Source organism: Amphiprion ocellaris, chromosome 11, assembly GCF_022539595.1.
Source record: "Amphiprion ocellaris isolate individual 3 ecotype Okinawa chromosome 11, ASM2253959v1, whole genome shotgun sequence".
Classification (NCBI taxonomy): domain Eukaryota; kingdom Metazoa; phylum Chordata; class Actinopteri; family Pomacentridae; genus Amphiprion; species Amphiprion ocellaris.
The window spans coordinates 30,464,055-30,479,912 of record NC_072776.1 but is presented as its reverse complement, the minus strand read 5'-3'; the positions used below and the strand labels follow the sequence as shown (position 1 = coordinate 30,479,912).

Genomic DNA, 15,858 nt, shown 5'->3' with positions numbered 1-15,858 from the left:
GAGCAGCTGCAGTCCGTTCTGCTGGAAGTTATAGAATTAAATGTAATGCTTTCTGGCCCGGGACCAGAACTTTTTAGTGTTTCATGCATCTTACAGTGAAGAAATCTCACAAAAAGACCAAAAAACAGCAATAAACTGATCCCATTAACAGGTTGTGTTTGTATCCAAAGCTTGATTCTTCTGAGCTGTGGAGCTGCTCTGGATGATGTTTCTTAAAATACCGGCCTTAAAAAATAAACCAATACCGGTTTATTTAGAGACAGACTAATAGCATCGATCACTGTAATGCTCTCCGGAGACTCGTTTCTGTAAAGTGTTAAAGGCTGAAAGTGATTTATTCTGTTGTATTGGTTATTTTTGCAGGGACATGATTAAAAGTAATTGCAGGCTGAGTGAGGCGGTGGCTAATTTACATGTATTCTCTGTGGGCAGGTAGAAGAAACACAACCACAGAAATACGCTACACAACACAACACACCAGTCCATCAGTGTGGGATAATAAATACAAGCCGATCATTGGTGCTGACACCTGAGCTTGAGGCTTGTTTTAAAGCTTCCTGAGTCTCTATTATTAGCGGCTATAGAATTCCACTTCCTGCTGCTTTTACTGTAAAACCAGACTGATCAAATGCTGTCTTTCTGAATTACAGTCTCCTCCAGCAGCCAGACACAGTCCTGAGCTTCTCTAGCAGTAAAATTTGCAAGAATATGGATCATTTTCAACGTAAAACAGAATGGAGAGAATTCTATTTTTTCAGGATGTTGCAGTGATGATGATGTTTTGACATTTTATTCTGTACTTAAGGATTTGTTCACACGCTACTGTTCAAAAGCTTGGGGTCACCCAGACAATTTCATGTTTTACATGAAAACTCACACTTTTATTCATGTGCTACATAATTGCACAAGGGTTTTCTAATCATCAATGAGCCTTTCAACACCATCATCTAACACAATGTAGCATTAGAACACAGGAGTGATGGTTGCTGGAAATGTTCCTCTGTGGAGATATTCCATTAAAAATCAGCTGTTTCCAGCTAGAATAGTCATTTACCACATTAACAACGTCCAGACTGGATTTATCATTAATGTAATGTTATCTGTATTGAAAAAAAAACGGTTTTTCTTTCAAAAATAAGGACATTTCTAAGTGACCCCAAACTTTTGAACGGTAGTGACATTGATTTAGCAGTGAGACAGATGGAATAAGAACAAAGTGTAAAAAAAAAAAAGCTGTGCAGCAGACGAAGATGACTTTAAAATGATTCAGATTAAGCTTTACTTATGAACTTGTTCCTCTGTTTACTGTTTTTGAGCCAGGTCTCAGAATTATTTACTTTTTTACAGATTCTGTTTCATGCAAATGGTTATTTTTTTGCCATTTCAAAAAAAACCCAAACAGATTATAGTGATTTCAATAAAAGTTCATAATTTTTGGCTTAGATTTAGTTATTTTTCCCAATGGAGTCAGAAGTTGAAAATTTTAAGACTCTTTTTGTTGTTCCAGTTTCTAGCTCTGAGAAACTGTTTAATTTAGTCGATTTTTAAAAACTTTTGCAGAGTTCAGATGGTTTAATGATTTTATATTAAACTAATGAGTTTTGTGAAGCAGATAAAAGGTTTGTGGGGAAACTGAGACACACACTTCAGTGTACAGGGAGGGATGCAAGCGTTGTATAAGGAGCTAGTGAGTACAGGTGAGCCTTAGTTACCTGTCGACCTTTAGGCTGGATGGTGGATGGCAGGTCCTGTGGGGGTAAACCACGGGTGACAGAAAAACACGGTTAAGCAAGATACAAACCAAAACACAAAGCACACGAAACTTTGGCATGCACATTTCTTTGCGGTCTAACTACTGCTGGTGAGAAAAAAAAAGACAGAAGAGGAGAGAAGCAAGTGGAGACCTCATCTGTTAAAGCACATCTGGCTGTGGAGCAACCAAGCAAGCACAGAGCAAGCGAAGCAGCTGCAGCATCAGCACGACCACAGCGTCTGTCTGGAGCCTCGGCGGGAAACAGCGGAGCCGCACAACCTGCTGAGCTTGACTGTGATGCAGAGTGGGAGCACTTAGTGCGTCCCCCGCAGCATCACGGCCACTCGAGGCCTGGCAGCATCGAGGCTCAGCACGCAGCAGCGCTAAGAGGCACACCAATTTGTTAACTGAGATATCGGACACGGGGGCCTTCGGCTCAAACAGATGAACGGGGGGATGATCAACCTGCGGCGCGACCCGCCTACTGCTAGTCCTACTGACTGAATGAAACAAACACAACTCAGCAGGGAGGGACGTCATGTGAAAGCACCACGACACCGGAGACGCACCGGAGGGCGGAGAGGAGACACAAAGTGTTGTGGGTCTGTGGTTGTGGTTGGGGGGTTTCTGGGGTCCTTACCAAGATAGAACTGTTAATGCTGGAGTGGCCATTAGCAGGGGACTGCCTGGAGGTGATGGGGGACTCTTTCTGAAATAAGACACACAGGTCAGCAGCGCACAACTAGCACGCACGCACACACACACACACACACACACAGACACACATACACACCTGTAGGCGATGGAAGGAGGGGGTGTATTTGCAGAACACAATAGAGACCCATCACAGCGCTGACGTAATGAAATGCGTCAACGAGACATGGAGACGACATCAGCAGCAGGACTCCAGCCTGCATGCACGTCCTCACATCGCCACAGGGGGGCGCTACGCTAACAGGATCTGAGCAGCCCGGAGCATGAGGTCATCACTAACAGACTGTAAAGACTAAATGTCTCAGCCGGAGTGCGCTGGACGACCAAAAGAGCTGGAATCAGACTTAAATAAACTTGTTATTAGCTTAACTGTAAGAATCAAAAGAAACTGGAGCAGATGAGAACCGAAATATGAAGTTTTCTACAGAGATCAATGTAACTAATAAGCAGAAATAATGAGTAAAAACAGCTTTAAAATGAGTCACTGACTTTAAAATGTAGAAAAGATGATGAAAAACATAAGTTTGTGAGCTATGCGGTTATATTTAATCCTTCTTTGTGAGCCCAGTCAAAGCACAGTTGTGGTTTGCATGTTTTACTTTTCAACATAAAGGAGCCTATATAAAGACGACCAAACCAACCACATCATACCAAGTTTAGACTCTTTGCCCTGGTGTCTTTTTAAATCCATCCTAAAATAATCTAATTATATATGGTCAGGTGCCAGACTATATGAGTAAAGTCTTCTGTCCTTAAAGGCCTTTTAGATCTACAGTGTTGGTTCCACTCAGCTTTACTCCTGCTTCCTTTAACATTCACAACGTTTGTACCGCTTTAGTTTATGGACTGTTGGCTTCAGTGGATACTATCCTATATTTGGTTCTTGGATTTTTCCTCCTCTGGGAAGATATTCGCTTGAAAATGCTAATTTAATTATCAAGTCCAGTCACCCTCAAATGTCCAGCAACTGCTTGGGGTTCAGAGGGTTAAATATTTAAGGATGAAACCCTAAAAGTGTATATATGATAGAAATTCCTCTGACCAACTGAAATAATAATAACAAAATATACATGTAATATATAAATATTATATATGAAACAAGGTCATAAAAAGACACAAAGGTCAAAGTCAAAGACCGCCACATTTTCCGTGAACACATTTATATTATTATATTATTTATAACTTCAGTCTTTGATTAACTGTCATATAAATAATTGCAACTGATGAAGTTTATTTCATGCATTTTTTTAAACATGCTTTTTTCTGCAAATCCAACAAGTCTCCTGGTTATTTGGCCTCTTTTTCTATTTGGCGTAAAACCAAACTTAGCCCACAGCTGTGCTTTCGTATTTTTTTTTTTAGTACTTTTGCACCTAAATCCATGATATTAATGTTAAATATGTTCATCAAAATGTGATTGTTTGACAAGTTCAGGTACTTTTGGGGCAAAAAAAATTCCTAAATAGTGCAAATTATTGCAATCAGGAGATTCTCTAATTGTTGTGACACACCTAAATATAATATAATATAATATAATATAATATAATATAATATAATATAATATAATATAATATAATATAATATAATATAATATAATATAATATAATATAATATAATATAATATAATATAAAACTTCTCACTTCACAAGTATGTTTTGTCTTTAAAATAAAAACATTTTATTATTATTATTATTATTATTATTATTATTATTATTATTATTATTATTATTATTACTAATATAGAAAACAGTTTTTTCTCTACATTTCCTTTCTTTCCATTTAAAAAACATAATCAGAAACTGATCTTTTTCCTCTTTATCTAGTGACTTTTTGTACAGTCATTTTATACACAGGCTCACTTTGTTGACCTCTTTTCATACTTTCTAATCTTTCCTGCACCATGTGAACAAGCAGAGCATCCTGTCAGTCAGTACTGAGGGAGAACACAAAACTACATGACAACATTTCAGGTCTTTTGGTCGTCCACGTTTATCCGTGTGATCGAGGCAGGAAGTGTTGAAATATTTCCATATTTGTATTGTTGTATTTGTATTGTTTAAATGTCAGTGAGTGATGTGTGACAAGCATCTGTTTAAACCAGGGGTGGACTAAATAGCAGAAACACTTTAAAAAAACAAACAATACTCCTGCTGTAAATTCTCATTTGGTCGAGCATGTTTCTTTTTTTTGTCTTGGTTCAGAGAAACTTTTATTCCTGGCTGGTTTTATTTCTCATGGTCGTTTATTTGTTTGACCGACTGTATTTTTATTTTATTTAGCTGTTTATTTAGTTGCTTCCTTGAACACATTATTTTCTGTTTTGTCTTGTGTAGCCAGACTGATCTCCACAGATTTAATTTCAACTAAAGAAGACGCTTTAATATCTTTGACAGCAACATTTTCTATAAGTATTGCTAAAGCTAGAAATAACTACAGACTAGCTCGGCATATCTATATAGTTGTGTGTCAGGCCTTAACAATGGTCTGACTGCACCTGATCATTATTTTATTGGGGGGGAAAGCTGCTTTGACTTGTTTGTTTTTGTTTAAACCAATCATCATCATATTGGGCAGCATTTAGCCTGAGCTGCAACGGTTGATTCACAAAAAGAGCCCAGCAGGGCTGTTTTAGGTTGCTGCTTGGAGGTTGTTTTTGTTGTTTCTCGTAGTGAAAGGGAGGAAAATGTGGAGCGAAATGTGCAGCAGAAACACCTGAAGTCTACATCCGCTGACTGTGACTAGTTTACTCTGGATTTTAGAGATGTAGGGTGGTAGTAAAAACTAAAAAACTAAGTTTAAACACTGTGGAGCTGATAATTATTAATAAATGTGGGTTTGCACACAGTCATCCCATCCATTGCTTAAATTGAAAGAACTGAAGGATTTGTTTCAGCTTAACAGTTGCTTCTTATACTTTATGTCTTCGCCTGCTCTTTAAAATCATGAGAGATGGATCGAGAATTAAACATCAGTTTCAAATTAAAACTGCGATTTGAAACAATGCAATTAGGAAATCGTAAAGGCTGCAGTTTAGGATTTATGTGTTTCTGAGTCTAAAGTGTCGTGTCAATGGTTTTATGAATTTATGGTGTGATAACCACAATTCTGATGGTTTTAAATCTATCATAATGAAAGTTGAAGGGAAGACATCTCAAATTAAAATATCAGTGTGAAAACGCAGCTGAATTCACCATTTAATTGTTGTCATTTCCATGTTTTCCAGTCAGAACTGTGTGGAACGTGATCAGGACCGTGTTAACCAGCAGTGATTGCGGCTGCAGATCAGATCATTACTGTGTTATCACTACATCGACTGACAAATGGCAGCAGCTGTGCTCTGAGCTCGGCTGTGCTGACATTTAAAAGGAGTGATGACAGAGACAGCCAGAGGTGCTCTGGGTTGTCATTACCAATGTCTCCATCAACTTTCCCCGGATCCATCACATATTTACCTACATGCTGATTAAACACATCTGAAAGCTGCAGACTCTGAATTTGACAAACTTCATTTTTCAGCGGCTACTTGGTGGAGACGCCCTGCTTCTTTCTTTCAGTTTAAATTATTAATACGATGTTAACGGAAGTTTAACGGTGGAGAAGGAGACGCTGGGACTCCAGAAACACTCAGGAGTGACGCTTCGTTTAACCGTAAACAATCTTTGGAAGAGTTCAGACTGAAGAACCAAACAGACCAAAGAGAAGCAAATTAACAAATTTGGCGCAAAATTATTACTCAGATTAACACACTGCTGTGTGAACTCTCAAACAACTTCATTATTACACTAGTTAAGTCATTCTCCATAATTAATAACACTGTAGGGTCTCAGCTTAATATGCATTATAGTCAAATAAAGTAGTATTTTATGTAAGTTTTGTAGTGTTTAGATATGTAAATTACTCAGGTAAAATCACACCTTAAATAATACATCCGGGTCTAAACTGTGATGCTTTGTCTTGCTAGGTTACTTTCATAACGCCAGTGTCCTAAATGTGCTTTATAAAAACTAATTTATACTCGTTTATACTGCACGTTTGCAATCTTATTCATTTGTTTTTTTATTCGTCTAACTGGACATTTGTTTCTGTTTTGATACAGCACAAATAAAGCTATTATTATTATTAGAGACAGTGAAATGGACAACACCCAGTGGACGTCAGAGTTTGAACTTAAGATACAAATTTACAGGTTTATAATTTTATTTTTCGGGAATTTGTTTGCATGCTTTAATGTTCCAAAAACTGCCTCTTTAAAAAGAATAAAAAAGATTGGTGAGTTGGCAGAGCGAACACGAAGCAACACTGGTTAAATACCGTAACCTCAAATCTATAAATAAAGGGCTGTAGCTCTAGAAGGAGCGCTGATTATTCTTAGTTTGAGGGCATCTAAACATGCTAATGAGGAGCTTTTCTGTAGCAGAGAAGAAGTCTCTTTGGTGTGGACTTTGCAGGTCTTTAACACTGAAGGAAACAGGAAAGTCTAAAAGCAGTCGATGGGCTCTTTAAGCTGATATTGATCCATTTTCTGCCTCTAATACTGATTCCTGGGAGCAGTTCTCCATCTGTAGCTTCTAAACAAGCTGCAAATGTTTATTTAATATCATGTGAGACTGAAAAAATTCTTCCAGTGGAGCTCAGCTGGATGCTGACGACGTACAGTGAGGAGTTCCTGTTATTCTGTCCACACCTGGAGTGTGTCTGTGTGCAGTGGTTGTGGTGTTGGTTGTGTTTGTTGCGGTGTTTGTGGTGGTTGTTGAGGTGGTTTTGGTGTTTGTGGTAGTGTTTGTTGTGATTGTTGTTTTTGTTGTGTTTATTGTAGTGCTTGTAGTGTTTGTGGTGTTTATTGTGTTTGTGTTATTGGTTGTGTTTGTTGTGTTGTTTGGTGGTTGTGATGTTTATTGTGATGGTGGTTGTGGTTGTTGTTTTGTTGTGTTGTTGTTGTGTTGTTTAGTGAGTTGCAGCAGGATCACACAGACAGGTGTGGTTCGGTCCCGGACCAGAGGGGGAGGATGGGGGAGATAGTTCCGGTATCTTGGTTGTGAAATTGGTGTGCTGAATGTCAGACCCAGCCCCAGCAAAACACAGCACACTCCACACACACTACACACCTGGGTTACACACACACACACACACACACCACACACACCACACAGACACACACACGCTCAGTAACCAGGCGAGCAGTTAGTAACCAGATCAGGAGCTGACAGTCAGCAGTAAGAGGAGGAGGAGGAGGAGGAGGAGGAGGAGGAGGAGGAAGAGGAGGTGTTACCTCACATGAGGAGCCCTGCGTCCGGTAACTGGGTACGATTTTAAAGGTGATGCTGCCTCGCATCTCCCTCTGTGGACACATGAACACACACACATCACGATTAACACACACTGCAGAGATGCACTAAAGTGTGTATTATTACTACATAGAGACGTATTCAAATAATGTTTGCGCTACTTTGATCGTTACTTAAGTGCAACATCTGTTATGCTGCTGTTTCTATAATTCCTGATACAACTGATCTTTAAAAGAAAAAGCTATTCTACTTTTTTCACAGAGACACTTTCACAAACTGGTACATTTTATATTTGCATATTTGTCATTGTACTTTAAAAAAATTCTAGTTCTGACAAACATAGATCATTTTGTGTTTAAACATGAATAAAATGTTAGAAATTCAGATGTCAAACTGAGACAGCTACATTAGTAGAGTTGAGTCATTTGTCTCAGGAGTTAAAACGTTTCTTTGACCTAAATCTGGAAGAAAAAGACACGATTTTAAACTTGTTTCAATTTCTAGTTGTTTTATGATGAAGTTTGAAAAAAAAAAAAAAGAGTCACAATGAATGCAGGAATGGAAATTATACAACATTTTTCTTCTGTGGTTTTTAGTATCGTAATAGAGGCAGACACTAGTTTTAATGTGTTTCCACTTTATTGTTGATAAATCCCTAAAACTGAGCACTGGCCAACATGCCTTCCACCTGTAGAACTAAATTTGCTGTCAAATAAAGACAGAAAGCCTGACCAGCATCTTCTGCAGCTGCTCCACAGTCTGGTTGGCCACACTGATGCCGTTGATCTCCCTGATTTCATCTCCAACATGCAACGTTCCTGAAGGAAAACCACAAACATTTTCGCATTAATCATGTATTTTTCAGCCCTTTGTTCATACAGTTATAGACACAGATTTTGTTTTTATCTGCAGAAACAAGCTGCAGGAGTTTTTCTACCGGTGGACATCAAAGTGTAGAACTTCAGTAATATTTCAGTTTCAAGATCATTTGTGATGTTAACTCACTATAACTACCAGTGTTCCTTTTTACTGTTCTATTCCAGCCTTATTTTAGCTTCAATATGTGATTTCAGTCATGTATCTACCTGTATACTATTGCTTTTCTACTTTTTAGGTGCTGCATTTCTTATGTTAGGTCGCTGTGCGTGAGGATTTCCTTCAGGATTGTTTTATTTTTATCTCGCTCATACGACTGCAGTCAGTTTTACCAAACCACAAAACGAACCCAAAAGAAGAACCTTCGAGGTACAGAAAAGTATAAATATATTTTTTTCCCTTCTGCTGCTCTGATCAACGCTCACATGTAACTCTGGATTTGGTTTTTAAATACTCAAAGGCAAATTTTCATCCATCAAGTTTATTTCGCCACAAAGAGCAAAAAAAAAAGGACAAATATGTGATGATTTTTTTCTCTCGCTACATTTCATCGGCCTCAGCTGTCATTTTTCTGATCGCAGCTACAGCAGAGATCATTTTGTAATCAAGGCGGTTTTCCAATTAGCGCTTGATAAATCAGCCGGGGGCTAATTAACGAGACGCCGCCGTCAAAATTAAACAGCGGCACAGCAGCGCTGTCAACCTGTTGTTTGTTCTGAGTTTGTTTTAATTCGCGCACATCTGAAACCTTCCGCTTCCTAAAGATTTAAATTAATTGTGGTGAAATTGTAAAAACAACTGTGGAGGAGAAGCCATTTAAAATCGTCATTAGATAATAGAAACTGGCAGAATGCATGAGGGAAAGTTAAAACAAAGAACTCAGCAACATCTAAATTAAAATTTAGATTTAATTAGAACGGAGGAAGATGCTTAAATTATCATTTTTTTAAGCAATGCGTTTGTGCTTTGTTTATATATTTCTAAAGACTTGAATTGGAGGAGAGAAAAGATAAAATCCTCTTTACATGGATTACAGACGATTTATTGATGAACTGATCAGAATTTATAAAATAAAACACAGATTTAGTTTTGTTTTGGTTGTTTCAAGTTCCACATGACTACTTTTCCAAGTCAGTTGAGCAGAAATTTAAATTTAGACAAGTCTACAAGTCTTAAAGATAAAAAAAACCCTCAAAATCCAGCTCAGTTTAATCGATAAGGTTGAACATTGGTTACAATTTTTAAAATATATATCACATTAAAACGTTTCACATGATTTTTTTTTTTTTAAAGAAATATAACATTAACATGTCCAGAAGAGTGGTATATTACCGTCAATATGTATGGAACAGTGAATCTGAGGGAAGATATACATCAGAAGGAATCCTAATTGCTGGCTGTGACTATTTGGCAGGTTTTATGGAGCACGACTCTTAAGGCTGGATCCTGTGTGGTTGGCTGATCGTTCTGTGACTCACGCGGCCTTGTAGGAAGCCATTCATGAACTGCCCTTTATGGAGGTGTGGGCATCAGTGTTAGGTGTGAGCGGATAAAACTCTACCTTGTCTGTGGATCATTCCCCCGTGCATTATCCTGGCCACGATGCAGTGGTTTGAGTCGTTCATCTTCAGCGTGATGCCCTACAGCGAGTTAACACAGATCTGGAGTCAGCTTGAAGCTCCAGGAGAGAGCAGACGCTTTAAGAACTTAACAGTCATACATAAAGAGAAGTAAAGCTAGAAGTGGTGCCGTGTTCGTGTACCATCGGCTCGTCGGTGTTCTTCTGGAACTGGACCAGCCGGACTCTGGTGACGTTCTCCAGGTCCATGTCTCCGTTGGTGCTCTCCGGAGAGTCTCCGTTCAGGTAGGGCGAGGTGGGCGGAGGGGTCACCCTTAGAGCCTCGTCACTGTAAACCTCGTGGGCCACCACGTCGTGGGCCTGAAGCAGGGCCTGAGGACCAACAAAGACAAGAGTCAGAGGAGGCCTGAGTCACACAGCAACTCCACAAGAAATCAAACAGAGCTGGAGGGAATATGTGGGCGGTGAGGTTGAAGGATGAGGTGGCAGACGGACATAATGTCAAGAAAATGTAATCCACGTTAAAGAGAAAAGCAGCAGGTAGCATTCATTCTTGGTCTTTCTTGATTTTCAACAATATCTTTATTTTTTAACAATCATATTTATGGTTTGAAGATACTAAAGGTCCTATTGATGGCAGGCGTAGCTACAGAGAAACCTGAGTACCATCTGTTTTCTTAAAGGAGTGTGTTTTTGCCACAGTCTTATTGGCTAGAAATGAATCTATGATGAACCTCTAATCTAATGAACCTCAACACTACATATCTCTTGTCTGGAACTCAGTGTGGAGGTTTCAAAAGGCAGCTTTAATCAGACTTGCTTATTGAATCTTGGATCATTTCAGTTTTTGGCTTGAGGCTCCAAAGTATTGTACAGAAAAGTTTTGGTCCGCCTCAACAGCAGTGTCACCGGCTTCTGTAAATGACTCTTTAAAAAGTTTTTTATTTTTGGACTGTAGGTCTTTGGACAGAAAAATGAACTGCTCCTCTCTCTTCTTTCTGTTTTTACAGTTTCCTGCTCATACATGGTTTTCATACATTTTTTTCGAGATAACATGCTTATTGAACTTGCTGGTGGGTTTTAGGGTTCAGAAGTTTAAAAGCCTCTCGTGAAAATAGGTGTAATTTAGCAGAAAAACATCACAATCCACCTCCACATTAACAGACAGGACAGAAACACATCATTGGTTGGTTGTTCAGTCGCTACAGAGCAGCAGGAGTCTACTAATCCTCTGTCTGATTCTGCCGTACATCCAGGTATCGTCCGTACTCCACAGGTGTGTTTGACTTGAAGCGTCTGGACTGGTGGAGCTGCAGAGCGTTGGACTGCTGACAGCCACAGTAGCTCCTGAGTGGCACTTTAACAAACCGCTCTGAACTTCAGAGGACAGCAATCAAACCTCAACAAAGAGGAGGGGGAAACCTGTCACCGTCTTCTCCCAACCAGAGGAAGGCGAACGGATCAGAGAGGCAGAGACACGAAGGCGGCGGCAGCCTCTCTAACTCCCACGTCAAAACCCATCACGCACAAACGGAGCTTGATGTTGCCGGACGTACAGGAAGGTGAGGCGGTGTGTGCGACCGTGTCCTAATGAGGACGAGGTGAAGGGTTAACGGAGGCCTCCTCGCTGCGAGAGCCACCGAGTGTGAGAAAGTGAAAAATATCACCAGAAAACAGAAGTGAAAGACAGAAAACAGAAGCAGGGCAGAGGTTTTAGTGGCTGAATTCTATGAAATAGTAAAAAAAAAAAAAACAACCTGCAGTTAGCAAAATGTAATTTGAAAAGCACCTGCATTTTCATCATTGAAGTTCATATGAAAAATCAGGTGATGTGAACTCCCAAAAGGTCACAGTGCTGTGGTTTGTTGTTAAATGACTCAGCTTGTTCCAGTGAATGTTCACATGTTCACAGAAATCTGTAAAACTGCTTTTAGCTTTTCTGCTGCACACAGCGGGAACATTTTGCAGCAATCTGAAATATTTTATTGATCTCAGAGAAACTGTTCCCATTTAAAGTCTCAGAAATGTAAACAGTAGAAAAAATATACGATGAACATAAGCAGAAAAATGTGTCCTAAAAATGTGAGTCTAAATAGAAAAGTATATGCCGAAAAATACAAAAGAATAAGAAAATATGTAAAAAAAAAACACAAGTAGAAAAGTGAGTTGAAAAAAAAATACATATGTAGGAAAATGTTTCCTAAAAATATCAATAAAAATAGAAATGTATATTCCTACAAATATAAGAAGAGCAAGACAAGTATGTCAAAAAATAAACATAAGTAGAAAAATGTCAATAAGGAAATAAAGTATAAAAATATGTCTTAAAAATATAAATGGATGTAGAAAAACATCCTAAAAATATTAGTATATACAGAAAAAAACATTTTAAAAATATAAATATATGTAGAAACATGTATCCTAAAAATACATTTATATGTAGAAAAATATGTCCTAAAATTATAAATACTGTATATGTAGAAAAAAAATACAGAAAACTTATAAACGTAAGTAGAAAAATATGTCCTAAAAATCCAAATATATATAGAAAAATACGTCCTAAAATTATAAATATTTGTAGAAAAAAATGTAAATAAAACACATAAACATTGTAGAAAAACATGTCCTGAAAATACAAATATAGAGAGAAAAATATGTCCAAAAAATTCAAATATATATAGATTGAAAAACATGTCCTAAAATACAAATATATATATAGAAAGATGTACTAAAATTATAAATACATGTAGAAAAAAATATAAATGTAAGTAGAAAAATATGTCCTGAAAAGCCAAATATATATAGATTGAAAAATATGTCCTAAAAATCTAAATTTAATAGAAAAATATGTCCTAAAATTATAAATATATGTAGAAAAAAATGTAGAAAAGATATAGAAGTAAGTAGAAAAATATGTCCTAAAACTACAAATATATATAGAAAATTGTCTTAAAATTATATATTTATGCAAAAAATATGTCATAAAAATGTAAATACATATAGATTGAAAAATATGTCTTAAAAGCACAAATATATATAGAAAAAAATATGTCCTAAAATTATAAATATATGTAGAAACAAATGTAGAAAAAATATAAACAAATGTAGAAAAATATCCTAAAAACATAAACATTAGTAGAAAAGTATTGAGGGGTTGTTTGCATAGTTTTATTGCATTTTTATTCCTTTTATGTTGCACTAAATTGTATGAAAAGTGCTACATAAAGAAAGTTTGATTGATTTTGCTTTTATGGTCTTTTTTCTTTCTGTTTGTCAGTAAAGCACTTAGTAACCTCTGCATTTAAAGCTGCTATAATAAATAGAGTTATTATTATTATTATTATTATTATTATTCACAGTCACATAACTCACTAATTCCAGTCTTGATGCTAAGCTAAGCTAGTAACATCCCAGCTTCTGTTTTTTCTTTGTAATTGTCTTTTCTCGAATTGCTACAGGATAAAAAAAGCACCTGTTGCCTCTTGAACCTGCTCAGATCCGCTACTAAAACATCTCGTCTGCACTTCGCTGCCACTTGAACTCGCTGGAATGCAGAACACGTCGGTTTACGTTCTCGTAGCGCCATGAAGCCGCCGGGCCTCTGACCCGACACAACACATCACATCAGACACGCCTTGATGACCTCCCTCCTCACCCCCCATTCATCCTAATTGCTGACCTTTAACTCTTATCACTTCATTCTCATACAGTTTCCTTCCTACGCCTCCTCTCTTTGTCGCTCCGTTTGTGTGGTATTGATCAGGCTATTGATCAGAGATGGAAATGGCTGATGTGATGGGATTAGCGGGGGAAGCTGCTGACAGCCCTAAAAGGACTTTTCCTTGACGGGATTAAATCCTGCAGGTCAGATCTTCAAACAACTCGAGCAGAACTGATGTTAGACGCTGTTGAGATACTTGAAATTAAGAAATGTCAAACAAATCACACCTGTCTGCTGAGTTATTAGCTGGAATCTGACAAAGTGTTGCAGGAAATGAAGCCATTTCCAACTGATTCTAACCTCCTGCTGAGCGAAGGCAGAGGAGCGTCTGAGAGCTTTCTAAAGAGGGAAAACAATCGAGGCCTGCAGCTCTACGAGTTTGCTGAAGTGTTTTCGACTCACCATGAAATGAGGCTGGGTCAGTATCCGTCTGAGTTCTTTAGCTTCGTGGTTCTCTGGGTAGCAGGAGATCTCTTCCAGTACCTGAGGACACACAGACACAGCGGTTTGTTTGCTTCGTACCTGTTTAAGAAACCGACCCGACAGCCTCCACCTCTAACCTCCTCCTACGTCTCCGTGGCCAAACTGAGGCCGACTCCGGAGCCTCCGGTCGAGGCTTCGCTCCTCCTCCTGCCCCTTTGACGCGACTGGGTTTGATGTCGGCTCCAGTTATGTTGCGCCTGACTGGTGAATGTGGCATTGTGGAGGTGAGGCCTCGGAGGGGGGTGTGTGTCTGGACTGAAACCTGGACTGTGGAGCTGCGATGGGATCTTTACATCAAGTACGCCTGGCCAGCTTTTAGATCCAACTGTTTACTGTCTCCAAACTGGAATAATCACATCGACTTGTTGCATCAGGAACTTTCTGCTCCACCATCTCTGATCCCCTCAAAACTTTTTATCCTAAACTATGGATATTTAAAATTGTATCTGTGAAATTTTAGATCAATCGACCCATTTTTAGTAGGAAAATGTTTCCTGAAAATATAAATATAAGTAGAAAAGTATGTTGTAATTCCTTGTCAATGGCAGGTTGGGAAAAAAAGAAGCTCGTTAGGCTTGAAAGTCATGTCTTCAAACATGGATTTCTGATCAAGTATCAAGAAGATGTAGTCTTAGATTTAGTCAATACTCCCCTTTTACAAAAACAAATGGAAATGACTTGGTTTTGTTTCTGATTTGTTGACCTTTTCAGTTCATATTTAGTACTTGGAAGATCTAGCTGAGAGTTTAGATGCGTTGTCTCTGCCGGCTCCATCCTTTATCCAGCGCATAAATACAGAAGTAGAGAGTGTAGCCAAAATACACTGCACAAGAGAAGACACTACCATCAAAATCTAACCATGGAGGACCCAACTTCAGTAAGAAATGAACCAAGAAACCAACTTCCAGCTCAACTTCGGACGAAAAGGGGAATCTTTGGGTGATCAGTCTGACTTCAAGATTTATACAGTCTTCGTTTTCAAAGAAAAGAAGAAGAGCTTTTAAAGACAAAACCTGAAATATTTACTATTATTTCTCATCATGTCATCGATTCACAATCTTCAGCTTTAGTTACACAAAACACACAAACAACCCATAAAATGTGACGTTTTGTTTTTCATTAAACTTACCAACACTTTACAGAAGCGCCTGGTTGATTAATCGGGTTTGCAAGAGAAATTTGAAATTTGAAGTTGTTTGAATGACAATATGTCAGGAAATGATAAAACCTAAATAAAGATAAAGACCTGAAATCTGCTCCTCGGTCATTTAACTCATCGTTTGATGGCTTTTTACCAATCAGGATAAAATTACATTGACATTTAACTGGGCAAAACCAAAGACAGAAGGCTGTGCTTGTATGAGGTGAATCTGAGTTGAAATATTTGCTTCGCTTCGCTGTCTGTTTCCAATAAAGGTCAATAAATGCAGACAGAAATTCACACTGC

At 38.2% G+C, this 15,858-nt stretch overlaps 1 protein-coding gene across 18 annotated transcripts in view; it reads right to left on the bottom strand.

Moving 5' to 3' along the window:
- caska (calcium/calmodulin-dependent serine protein kinase a) overlaps positions 1–15,858 on the bottom strand; it is a 199,140-nt gene that overhangs the window by 17,140 nt on the left and 166,142 nt on the right. For 13 of the 18 annotated variants that reach the window (XM_055015327.1, XM_055015332.1, XM_055015326.1 and 10 more), the window contains 7 exons: positions 14,331–14,411; positions 10,391–10,579; positions 10,190–10,268; positions 8,485–8,570; positions 7,737–7,805; positions 2,394–2,462; positions 1,713–1,748 (listed from right to left, as the gene is read on the bottom strand). In XM_055015327.1, the coding sequence (XP_054871302.1) occupies positions 1,713–1,748; positions 2,394–2,462; positions 7,737–7,805; positions 8,485–8,570; positions 10,190–10,268; positions 10,391–10,579; positions 14,331–14,411 (609 nt within the window). The remainder of the gene's footprint in view (positions 1–1,712; positions 1,749–2,393; positions 2,463–7,736; positions 7,806–8,484; positions 8,571–10,189; positions 10,269–10,390; positions 10,580–14,330; positions 14,412–15,858) is intronic. The other 5 variants (XM_055015334.1, XM_055015336.1, XM_055015340.1 and 2 more) reach the window with 1 other exon arrangement.